Here is an 11441-nt window from a genome sequence, read left to right on the forward strand (position 1 = left end):
GGCCTTCATCCAATCAGCACCGTACGGGCGTCTGAAGCCTCCGGCGCCATGTTAAGTGAGGGCACGCCTCTGTGCGCCCGGGAGGTTCGCCCGAGGAGCAGCTTATAACCAAAAAAGATTTAAAAAGCATGTCTGGGCCCCGAATCTTGTTAACGATGAGCTTAGATTTTTCTATATTAACTTTTCTGTCTTGCCCAAAACCTCTCGAGCCGAGCCTTTTAGGTCGAACGAGCCTCACACAAGTCAGAACTACATGTTCCAGCATGTGTCGGAATGTAACTTCCGGCGCCGTCTTTTTCCCTCCCGTCATGCCTTGTTTACTTCCGGGTTTATTGATTACAGCGGGTAGAACGTGAATAGGTTAGCGTTTGGCTTGGAGGGTTCAGGGATCTCTTCTTTCACTCTCCTTTGCCTAGGGAGTGGCTATTCTGGACGAAAGAGGCTGCGGCGCCTCGGAGAGTTGCGGGTAGAAAGTGCTGTCCTTCTGCAGGGTCAGAGAGGGGGGTTCAGGTGCCTCCCAGAGCTTGAGACCCAGCGACCCCCGCCCAGGAGGCTTTCTCCTTCACCATGGCTGAACTGATCCAAAAGAAGCTGCAGGGAGAGGTAGAGAAATATCAACAGCTGCAGAAGGGTAAGAGAGGGAGTTGGTGTGGTCTCGCCCCTGTCCGCTCTCATCTATGATGAGGCGTCGCGCCCCATCGGGGGCCGCGGGGGTGCATCTTGTTACCCCTCGCCTCGGTATCGTCGCTTTCTTCCTCACACCCAGTCTCCCCAGAATTGCGCGGTTCTGGGCCCATTTAATGTTTTTAATCGTGCATTTCCTCTCTCCACCCCAGACTTGAGTAAATCTATGTCAGGGAGGCAGAAGCTCGAAGCACAGCTAACGGAAAACAATATCGTGAAGGAGGTGAGGATGGGACGCGGGGGGGGGGGGGGGGGGCGAGGAGGGACTTTCCTGGGCACGGTCATCTCATACACTGCCTCATCCCCTTCTCAGGAGCTGGCCCTGCTGGATGGATCAAATGTGGTCTTTAAGCTTCTGGGACCCGTGCTTGTCAAACAGGAGCTGGGGGAGGCTCGGGCCACAGTGGGGAAGAGGCTAGACTACATCACTGCGGAAATGTAAGTCCTGCAGATGGCGTTTTCAGTGCACAAGTGTTAGACCCGTGCTGGATAGTTCTTCAGTTACCCATTTCTGTAAAGTCCTGGCTGCCCTGGAATGTGCTCTGTAGACAGGGCTGACCTGACACAGATGCGCCTACTGCCGCCTCCTAAAGGATGGGATTAAAGGCGTGTTGCACCACTCCTGGCCTTTCTTGCTGTGTGACATCTGGTGAGGGCACTTGTGAAAGGCACATTAGTCAAAGGACAACCTGCGGGAATGTTTGCCTCCCTACTGTGGGGTTCTGTAGCTTGAATTCAGGTGCCAGCCTTGGAGGACAGCAGCCCTATCCAAACGATCATTTACCAGCCCTCTCTTCCCCTTAGTGCCATCCCCGCTTTCTGTACCACAAACCTCCAATCTTCCACCATATCATTGAGCCCTGGCTGATATCTCCTCTCCGTTTGCCTCCCTTTTCCCTCCTCAGCAAGCGCTACGAATCGCAGCTTCGGGACCTCGAGCGGCAGTCAGAGCAACAGAGGGAAACCCTTGCCCAACTGCAGCAGGAGTTCCAGCGGGCCCAAGCCGGAAAGGCTCCTGGGAAAGCCTGACACTGTGGGAGGGGGTCAGGAGGGAGGGGTGAGGCTAGCCCTGAGCCAATAAAATGTTAACAGGACCAAGCCTACTTTCCAGCCAGTCTTTCTTCACTGTTCTTCCATTCCTGTACACTTTACACCTCTTGAGATTCACGGTCTTGTGATTGAAATCTCTCAGTGGCCGGATTCTGTTTTGCTTTCCTATGGCTGAGAACTGTGCCCAGGGTGTTGCCTTGGGTGCCTTCAGTTTCAAAACTTTAGTCTGAAATGTCTCAAGCTATTTCTTGCCATACATACAACCCTTTGACTTCCCTACGTTGGTTGGCGTAACCGGGAGACACGGGACAAGACACTGTCTACAGTGCAGCATGTTGTTCATTGCCATAGAACTCAGTTCTCTGGCCTGAGAGCCCAGGAAATGACAGTCGCTCACGGTGGGCACTTGTCTCCCCAAGCAGCCCTAATCCTAGACTGCTACCTGATTTCCCCCTCTATCTTCTCAGGGTTGGTTTGAATATAACTTTTTTTGGTTTTGGAGACAGGGTTTCTCTGTGTAGCCCTGGCTGTCCTGGAGCTCACTCTGTAGAACAGGCTGGCCTCGAACTCAGAAATCCGCCTGCCTCTGCCTCCCGAGTGCTGGGATTAAAGGCGTGCGCCACCACACTGGGCAGTGAATGTAACTTTTAACTGATCTTGAAATTCCTTCCAGATTCGTATGTCACCCCCACAAAGCCGTTCTTTGGTTTCTTTGTCCCAAATTATTTCTTAGAAATCTGGCTTGAGAGAAGTCCATAGGGATCACTGTCATCCAGGAGCCCCTGCTTCTTAGGGGACAAGAAGAAACGGGTGTTTAAAGGAGCCAGGAACTGAAGGGAACTCTGGGATATCTTTCACCAGTATCTTGTTCTCGGGTCCAAGGATGGCACCCAGGGCCTCCCACCTCCCGAAACCCACCAAACACTTTGCTACTGAGCTATACAAGGTACCTCCTGGGAGTAAAACCACTGCCCCTTGGTCTAGGCCACCTAACTTCAACCCACTGCCCTCGCAGTATCCAGCTCTGTGCACTGAAGGATGGGGACAGGGTTCAGGTAGTGTTTTGGTTTATTTTCTTAGTGTTGTCACAGTGACAGGAATCCCCAGAGTGGGACAAGAACCTCTTGTCACTGCCCTCTGCCCCAGGCTCAGCCTCTAGGCCTTCCCTTGGCCTGTCACAGGCTGGCATGTGGCAGGGACCAGTACTCTTCCCAGCACAGATGATATGCCACATTCTCCGCAGAGGTGGAAGCTAGATGCAGGTATCCAACATGGTTACGTGGTCACCAGTCCCACGGGGCTGGGGCTGGGGCTGGCTTCCGCAGTGGTTTCGTAAACAGGTGACTTCACTGTCCCAGGGTGGCTGGCCACCTTTCAGGGTTTCTGCTCTAATATTGTGGCCACCATGTGTGGCTGCTCACTCCTGGTATGAGTTGCTATGTAAACCAATAGGACTTCATCCTCAGAACAGTGCCCGTGCAATCTTCCTCCCCGTGGCCTTGATCCTGGGAAAGGAGCCCCCTCCCCCCTCGCTCGGAGGAGTTCCTGAGGCAGAGGGGCCGCTGTGGGAACCCGGGGTGGCAGCAGAGGGTCTTCTGCGCTGCCGCAGGAGGAAGTCATGAGATGCACCATCCATGGCATAGAAGACGTTAGCTGAGTGTGGGATGGTCAGCTCTGTGGGTTCAGAAGAGGGCGGGGATTAGCGTTCAGCCCTCTCTACGAGCGAGCGAGCGAGCGAGCGAGCGAGCGCACCTCCCTTCAGTGCGCCATCCCTCCAGCCAGCTCACCTCGATCCCCAGGTAGCAGCTGCACCAGCTCGAACTCTGAAGCCACAGCAGAATCACGATTGTTTTTCTTAAGGACACGACTAATAACACTTGGAGCTTTGTCCTGGCTTGTCACCTTACAGAAGAGATTAAATGAGCAATAAACAAGCCGGGCAGCGGTGGCGCACTCAGGAGGCAGAGGCAAGGGGATCTGAGTTCTAGGCCAGCCTGGTCTGGTCTACACAGTGAGTCTAGGATGGACAGGGCTACCCAAAGAAATCCTGTCTTGGCGGGAGTCAGGGGGGAACAATAAATATACCATGATGACCTGTTTCCCGTCCTTTTTAACACCAACCAAAACAGGTCACCTGTGTCTAATACTTAAAAAAAAAAAAAAAAAAAAAGCCGGGCGTGGTGGCACACGCCTTTAATCCCAGCACTCGGGAGGCAGAGGCAGGCAGATTTCTGAGTTCGAGGCCAGCCTGGTCTACAAAGTGAGTTCCAGGACAGCCAGGGCTATACAGAGAAACTCTGTCTCCAAAAACAAAACAAAAAACAAAACAAAAAGCCAGGTGGTAGTGGCCAATGACTTTAATCCCAGCACTTGGGAGGCAGAGGCAGGCGGATTTCTGAGTTCAAGGCCAGTCTGGTCTACAGAGTGAGTTCCAGGACAGCCAGGGCTATACAGAGAAATCGAGTCTCAGAAAACAATAAAATAAACAAGAAACCCAATATAGTGGCTGCCAGTGCCCCATCAGCCCACTTAGCTCCCAGCGCAGCAAAGCTGCTTCCCTGTGGGAAAACTGCTGGCTCTGATCACGTCATACAGCTCCTGAAAACTCAGATCTTGGCTCACTAATGCACAGTTGCCACCAACATCAAACAACTGCCTGAGTCCCACAGAAGCTACAATTGAGTCCTGATTACCCAAACCCAAGCGAATGCCTAATAAGGTAAGGTCCGCCCCGCCCCAGGCCCCGCCCTGCCCCGCCCCAGGCTCCCTCACCAGGATGCTCTTGTAGACGCTGCCATCCTCCCCCAGCTCCATCTGGACTCGGATGATTCGGCAATCAGAGGACCCTGGCCCAGATACCCCGCCCCCACATCCAGCACTCCTAGAGGTCCCTTCTCCTGTGTTTCCACTCAACGGAGACCCACAGGAGGCTGAGCGACGGTGACCCCGGGAAGGCCTAGGGGAGGAGGCTGGAGGAGAGAGGTGGCCAGGGTCAGCAGGGCTGTGCAGGGAGGGGCTGCTTTCCAGGGCAGAGTCCAGAGATGAGACTGACGGCCACTTCATGTGCTAGGGGCAAAGAGGTGAGGTCATGAGCGGACGGAGGCCGAAGGGAAAAGTCCTGATGTGGTCAGAGGCAAGAGCAGGCTCACCTGGGCGAGGCGAGTCAGCAGAGGTGCCGGGGTTCCAGGCACCTCATCTCCCCCGACACTGGGCCGATCCCAGGACACAAGCGGAGTGGGGCCTCCAACAGAGCCCAGAACTCTGCAGAGGCAAGATATCAGACAGTGACAGCGGCAGCGGCAAGTCCCCATGAAACCAGCTCCCAGCCAGCCAGCCAGCAGTGTCCTCACTCCGTCCACTGTGTGATCACTAGTGTTGGCCGAGGTGTCCTTGCAGCGGGGGAGTCACTGGTCCCCGGTGGCTCCACTTCACAGGATACACGGTGACTGGACAGGATAGCCATGGGCAGAGGTCAGGACATGCCACCAATACACACATACACACACGTCCCCGAGCCAGAGTCCTAGAACCCAACCATCCAGCCATTCACCTCTGAGCTTCAGTTAACGGCTGGAGGCCCTGGAGCCATTGCTGGATATCAGAGTTAGGTCGGAGGTCGTAGCCACGACATTCTTTCTGGAGGCGCAACAGCTCCGAAAGGATAGCAAACTCCTGGGAAGGAGCCCTCAGACTGCAGGAGCCAAAACTCAGGGCCCCTGACTTCACCTCCCTCTCCCCCTTCCTGGGAACACAGAGAGGGGAATCCACCACCCAGCCCCACCCCCACACTCCTCTCACCTTCCTCCGCTTGTCAAAATTGATGTAGCCATTCTGCAAGGGCAGTAGGAGGGGGATAAGGGGCTAACCCTGCTCAGGCACCAGCGAGAACATCCCCCTCCCCAAACACAGCAAGTGCTCCGGCACTCACCCCCTCCCCAAAGCACACCTTGGCATCCCATCCCTCCTCACCTTCCCAGTCTCAGACCTGAACCCATCTTGACTTGATCCTTTTTTGTTTATATTTTGAGACTGGGACTCACTGTGTAGCCTTGGCTGTCCTAGAGATCTTTCCCCAATGCCCCACCCCACTGCCTCCCAAGTGCCAAGAGATCACAGGCAATGCCCAGCTCCACTTGACACTCAGAGAGTATCTAGCCACTAGATGAGAAAATGGAGCCCACAGTGGGACAAGGAACTTTCTGGAAGCCTCGGCGTTTCATTTTCTTTGCAACGCTGGGGATGGAACCCGGGGTCTTGACCATGCCAGGGAGTCAGTCACACCACCGACCGCCAGGACAGATAGTGATGTACAGAGGTTGAACTACTTCCCGTGGTAAGACTCGAGAGACTGCCCTGTTTCTCCTGCCTGTAGCCTCTCTGTGGAAGGCTGTCTGCCTGACCTGAGGTGCACATGTTGAGTCACCCAGGGCAGATCACACACACAGACACACACCACACCACATACACACACACATCATACACACACACCACACATACACACACACAGATCACACACACACCACACACACACACATACACACACCACACACACACACATACACCACACACACACACCCACACACAGATCACACACACACCACACACACACACACACACACATACACCACACACACACACCCACACACAGATCACACACACACCACACACCACACACACACACATACACCACACACACACACACACACAGAGATCACACACACACCACACACACACACATACACCACACACACACACACATACACAGATCACACACACACCACACACACATACACACACCACACACACACACACACACACACACAGATCACACACACACCACACACACACACATACACACACCACACACACACACATACACCACACACACACACCCACACACAGATCACACACACACCACACACACACACACACCACACACACACACCCACACACAGATCACACACACACCACACACACACACATACACACACCACACACACACCACACACACACTGACCTCCAGCTCATCCTTGGAGGCCGCATCCAGCATCACAAGGTCCTTCAGGAAGGTTCCCAGGTAGGGAACCACACCCTGCAGGCAGAGATGGCAGAGATCGGGATGTGAGCCCTTCTCCCTTTCCCTTCAGACACAACTGTGTATTCTCCTCACCAGGTAAGCCACCCATTCCCAGCCCCACTGAACACTCACCCCACCCCTGAAGCCAGACCTTGGGGCCTTCTTGGAGTGTGGCTCCACAGGGGGCTGCAGCTTCACTTCCTGGTGACAAAACAAGGTGACGGGGAGGAGGGGGCTGGGGAGGAGGGGGCAGGTGCAGAGGCTGGGGAAAGCAAGACCGCCCTCACCTGCGTGAGGAGCTCTCTGCTCTGGGAATAATTATCCTCCTCTGAGAAAATCTGGCACAGGCTGGAAAAGACTCGGAGGCTGTCCCTAGAGAGGAAGAACAGGCCTCTGAGCACAGGCCTGGGGTCCCGAAGCTTCCGCACCCCAGGCCTCGGGCACTTCAGTCCTCCTACCTGGTTGCCTCCCCCCAGGCTGCCCGAAGCCTGTGGATAGGGCTGGACTGCAGAGCGGACACAACAGCATACACTGAGGAGAAGTTCCGAAGCAGGCGGCACTCCTGTGAGGACCGGAGAACAGTCAAGGCTCTAGGGTCCCTTGCCACACCGGAGACAAAGAGTCCCCAGCCAGCAGGCCTGCTCTCTCTTACCTCGGCCACACGAATCCACTTCTCTAGGAGCCGGGCCCTCTGTGGGGGCCGGAGTGGTCTCACAGTCACCTCTCTTGGCCCCTCTCCAATTGAGGTGGCCCCCAAGACAGAGCTAACTACCGCCCCCGCCACCTTGTTGAACTGTGTGACGGTAGCTCGGACAGACGGGCAGAGGTGAGAATGTCCTGGCCGGTCTCTGTGACCCCAGAGGCCTCCCAAACACTGAGAGGGGATCAGATTAAGAAACAGCTCCTGCAGGGCAGAGGGCAGAGGTTACAATTTAGAGTCAAGCCAGACAAGTTTCCAGTATCAGGGATCTGAGGCTCTTAAGTGGCCAGGGACCAGTGGGGGCCAGAGTTCAAGGGGAACAGCCAAGGGGCGAAGGGAAGAGAAGCAGACGGAAGAGGAACTGCACCAGGACAATTGGAAGCAAGAAAAGGATCCGGAGCCAAGGAGAGGTTAGTAAGGGGGCAGAGAGTGTGGGGTCAAAGGTCAAGGTCTCACCGCATCTAGCAGGGTCAGCTGTTCGGCCAAGTGGTCAGCGAGGAACACCAGGACATCCGTGGGGTCAGCAGGGGAATCGCCAGGAAGGGCCAGGGGCTTAGGAAGGTCGGGGGCCCGGGGGTCCACCCGGGCCCGGAGGTTTCGGATGAGGTCAGCACTGCCCCCCACAACACCCTCCCGTGCTGCATACCCTGTCCGAAGCAAGAAGCTCTCAAGCCGGTCAAGTTGACCCTTGACCTCAGAGCCAAAATCCTCAGGGTGAGAGGCCAGCCAAGTTGAAAGTACAGAGATGGCTACCCTGAGAGAAGGGGAATCAGCCAGGGGTCAGAGGTCCAGCCTCAGCACCCTGAGGGGACTGAGGTTGAGACAGGGCCACTCACCCTGTGGTCCTCTCTAGCTCGCCCGGAGGATGTGATTCAAGGGCTTCCAGCCTGGGGATGAGGAGAGGGTCTACCTTGTGGCTTTTCCAGCCCCCCCACCCCGGGTGCTGGGGGTGCTCAAAGGGAATCCAGGAGCCTCCTAACCCTTGGCCCCTGACCTGTCAGCCACAAGCCCAAACAGGGCAGAAGTGGAGGTGAAGGCCCGGTGGGTGGCCAGCAAGGCTGGAGTGAACATCATGTCAGCCCCTGCCGTCCTGGCATCCAAGAGGTGTCTGACCAGGGCCTCCAGAGTGCCAGCGCGGAGCCGTCGGGAGGAGCGAGGTGGAGGCAAGGGAGCCTGGAGAACATGGAGGGTGTCTCACCGACGGGCCTCCTCAATCTGACTGCTAGACATCTGGGATAATCCAGATCTAGCTTATTTCTGCCCCGGTTCAGAAATGGCTTAAATCACACAACACAGAACTACCGTCACACTACCAGAACTTCTTCAACCTAATGCTCCGGAAAATAAATAAGTAAATAAATATATATTAAATTAAAAACCAAGAGGCAAGACCTCAAAGTCGTGATCTCACCAAGGGATCAAGAGGCCTGTACTGGCGGCTTGTGACAGTAAAGGTTGCACCATCCTCCTCCTCATCCCAGACTGACACAGAAGCCTGGAGGAGCAAGAAGAGGAAGTGAGTCCCACAGCACCTCCAGTCCCCAGCCATTGTCCCCAGGCCCTGTTCCTCCCTCTGCACCCCTCACCTGTGATGGCGGGGGACAATACCAGCGAGTGCGAGGGGTAGAGGGTACTGGTGACCCCAGGTCTACCCCACCCTGGGGCTCAGACAGCCCCCCTCCCCCGGCCACCTCAGAGCTCGGTGGGATGGAAGAGGTTGCAGTAAGGGTTTCAACTAAATGCAGGAGCCCCTCTTCTGGCCACCTCCAACCCCCTTGTCCCCACAGCTGAGCCCAACGCAGAAAAGCAGGGCGCAAAGTCAGGAGCAGACCGTGCCTGAAGAGGCACAAAGCCAAAGGAAGAGAGACCTGAAGCAGAGAGAAGCTGAAACTTCACAAAGCCCGCCCTCCCTGACAGAACCAGAGGAGCCCAAATTTAGTCCTTCCGCAGAGACTCCTTTTCCCCAGATCCCCAATACAGCTTCCACTTAATCTCAGCACTGGGGACCCCCTGAAGGTGGCGGCTCCAATCCCAGTTACAAGAAGGGGAAGTAAGGATGATGGGGGGGGGGGAGCGGTAGACTCAGAGTCATGTGGCCCTAGCCCCTCCCCCGACCGATCCCGAAAAACCAGCCTTGCCAGTCACCCTAACTTTACCAATGTCGGGGCCCAGGAGTCTGGATCCTCCGAATCTAACTTCTGGACCCTCCTGAATCCCTAAATCCTGCTGCCGACTACATCCTATCAGTCTCTTCGGACGAAAATGACCACGCTCTACCTATCCCGGGATCATCTCTCCAGGTGCTGGAACCTCTTGGCTTGCTGCCCTCTATTGAGCACCAGGGGGTGGGGGAAGAGGCGGCGAAATCTGAGGGTTCCCTCCCCAATCCTAGAGTCTGAGGAGCTGGTTACTGTGGAAACAAACCCCTCCCAGCCAAACAAAAAACGAGGAGGGAGACAGGGACCAAGATACAACTGCCCAGTGGCACCCGTCTGAGCAGGTATGGGCAAAGAGGGCCTGAGTCCCGCAGGCACAGTCAGCCCGCCTGCCAGCCAGCCATTCCAGGCAGGAACTCGGCAGGTTCCTACGGGCAGGTTCCGAGCAGACGGACAGGGCGAACTTCATAGACACCAGGACCCGCAGCCAGGGGACAGATATCCAGAGAGAGTGTGGCGGGCGGGATGCGAGTGAGGCGGGGAGGAAGAGACCGAGGGACCCAGAGACACCGAAAGGAGGAGAATCTCAGAAATATTTAATGCCCTGCCTCCCGCCACCCGCGTCTCACCTCTTCTTCTTCCTCATCCTCTTCCTCCTGCCCCCCGCCCACGGCCCGGCCACCTGGGTCCCCACCCTCTTCGGGGTCCCGGCTCCGGAAGCTGCTCAGCACGACTCCCCCGGGGGGGTTCGTGTCCAAAAGCAGCCGCAGGGGCCGCGGGAGCATGGCCGAGAGAAGCAATCAGCGGGGTCGGGCCATGGGGGCGCCTGGGGAGAGACGGGTGGGATTGGGTGGAGTCAGACGGGCGTGGGGGAGACGGGCAAGAAGGGACCTGGGTGGGAGTCCCTGAGGAAGGCCGGGGGAGGGAGATACGGGAGTGGGGAAACCCAAGCCCTCGGTGCTTGCTTGGGACTCGGGGGCTAACTAGTGCGGAATGGGCAGGGTCACCCCGTGCTCCGGCTCTGACCTGCTCGGGAAGGGCGAGGGGCTGCGCGCGGGTCCCGGGCCTCTGTTCTTGTCGGTCTCTGGCCCTCTACCGAGTCCCCTCCCCGGCTTTTCCGCGAGGCCCCCCTCCTGCACCCCGCCGGGCTCCCGGGCCCTCCCGCCCTTTCCGCTTCCCCCCTCTCCGCGTCCGCCCGACAGCAGGAGCCAAAAAGGGAAGGAAGTGAGGACAGGAGCCAGGGCGAGCGACTACGGGAGTGCTGGACGCCAGGGGCTGGGACGCAGGCTGCAGGTGCACTACTCCGCTGTCCCTTGCAGCCCCACTCCGTGGCTCTGAAGCCCGCGTCTCGCAGCAGACACGCTGGAGACCAGGGTCCTGTCTCAAGCCTCCACGGGAAGGCAAACACGGAATTTTAAGTCACTTTCTCTAACGAGAGCGGCGCTGCAACTGCCGAGGAAAGTGCCCTAGCAGTGGCGCGACCCCGTTACTGCAGCTGGAGAATGACACTGCCGCGCCGGCACGAGTGCAACGGAGCAAATCCGCGCCGGGTTTTCTGTGCCGCCCTTATGCCCGCCCACTTGCGGGAAGGGGGCGGAAGCCGGCTAGTGCGGCGCTTCCGGTTCCACTCGGGTCCGTCGCTCCGGGCGTCCGGCTCTCACCGTGCGCCGGAGCGCGCGCGGTTCCCACAGTGGCTATGTCGTCTCCCGGGTGCGAGACGAGGACCGGGAGGTGACCGAGAGGTTGGCTGTGCTTGGAAAGGGGAGAATGAGAG

The 11441-nt window shown here is 57.0% G+C and overlaps 2 protein-coding genes across 4 annotated transcripts; one reads left to right on the forward strand and one right to left on the reverse strand.

The window, feature by feature from the left end:
* Positions 1-325: 325 nt before the first annotated feature.
* On the forward strand, positions 326-1782 carry Pfdn6 (prefoldin subunit 6). The gene is made up of 4 exons (XM_021149405.2): positions 326-631; positions 837-907; positions 998-1122; positions 1590-1782. Exons 1-4 carry the CDS (start codon positions 568-570, stop codon positions 1711-1713), a joined length of 384 nt encoding a protein of 127 aa, XP_021005064.1. The 5' UTR covers positions 326-567; the 3' UTR covers positions 1714-1782.
* A 1002-nt stretch (positions 1783-2784) lies between these two features.
* Rgl2 (ral guanine nucleotide dissociation stimulator like 2) lies at positions 2785-11234 on the reverse strand. Of its 3 annotated transcripts, XM_021149390.3 has the most exons (18): positions 10694-11234; positions 10297-10493; positions 8923-9006; positions 8506-8684; positions 8348-8398; positions 7968-8265; positions 7464-7715; positions 7270-7373; positions 7099-7183; positions 6944-7012; positions 6752-6826; positions 5533-5565; positions 5285-5406; positions 5085-5180; positions 4884-4995; positions 4507-4800; positions 3522-3636; positions 2785-3408 (listed from the first exon to the last, which is right to left on the reverse strand). In XM_021149390.3, the coding sequence occupies exons 2-18, from the start codon at positions 10450-10452 to the stop codon at positions 3197-3199; spliced, it is 2337 nt and encodes a 778-aa protein (XP_021005049.1). In that variant the 5' UTR covers positions 10453-10493; positions 10694-11234; the 3' UTR covers positions 2785-3196. The 3 variants fall into 3 exon arrangements, with proteins under 3 accessions (XP_021005049.1, XP_085689071.1, XP_085689072.1); XM_085832945.1 differs by lacking the exons at positions 10297-10493; positions 10694-11234 and adding an exon at positions 9668-10284; XM_085832946.1 differs by lacking the exons at positions 10297-10493; positions 10694-11234 and adding an exon at positions 9098-9377.
* Positions 11235-11441: the final 207 nt, after the last annotated feature.

This window comes from Mus caroli, unplaced genomic scaffold (genome assembly GCF_978045245.1).
Source record: "Mus caroli unplaced genomic scaffold, Mus_caroli_1 scaffold_18, whole genome shotgun sequence".
Lineage (NCBI taxonomy): Eukaryota > Metazoa > Chordata > Mammalia > Rodentia > Muridae > Mus > Mus caroli.

Excerpts from the sequence above, each read along its gene's own strand:
- Rgl2 (XM_021149390.3), bottom strand. The coding sequence starts at position 10,452 with ATGCTCCCGCGGCCCCTGCGGCTGCTTTTGGACACGAACCCCCCCGGG. Across the intron at positions 9,007-10,296 it reads AGGATGAGGAAGAAGAAGAG|GCTTCTGTGTCAGTCTGGGA; the intron begins GTGAGACGCGGG and ends TTGCTCCTCCAG. Across the intron at positions 5,566-6,751 it reads CCTCCAAGGATGAGCTGGAG|AATGGCTACATCAATTTTGA; the intron begins GTCAGTGTGTGT and ends CTGCCCTTGCAG.
- Pfdn6 (XM_021149405.2), top strand. The coding sequence starts at position 568 with ATGGCTGAACTGATCCAAAAGAAGCTGCAGGGAGAGGTAGAGAAATAT. Across the intron at positions 632-836 it reads ATATCAACAGCTGCAGAAGG|ACTTGAGTAAATCTATGTCA; the intron begins GTAAGAGAGGGA and ends TCTCCACCCCAG. Across the intron at positions 908-997 it reads AAAACAATATCGTGAAGGAG|GAGCTGGCCCTGCTGGATGG; the intron begins GTGAGGATGGGA and ends TCCCCTTCTCAG.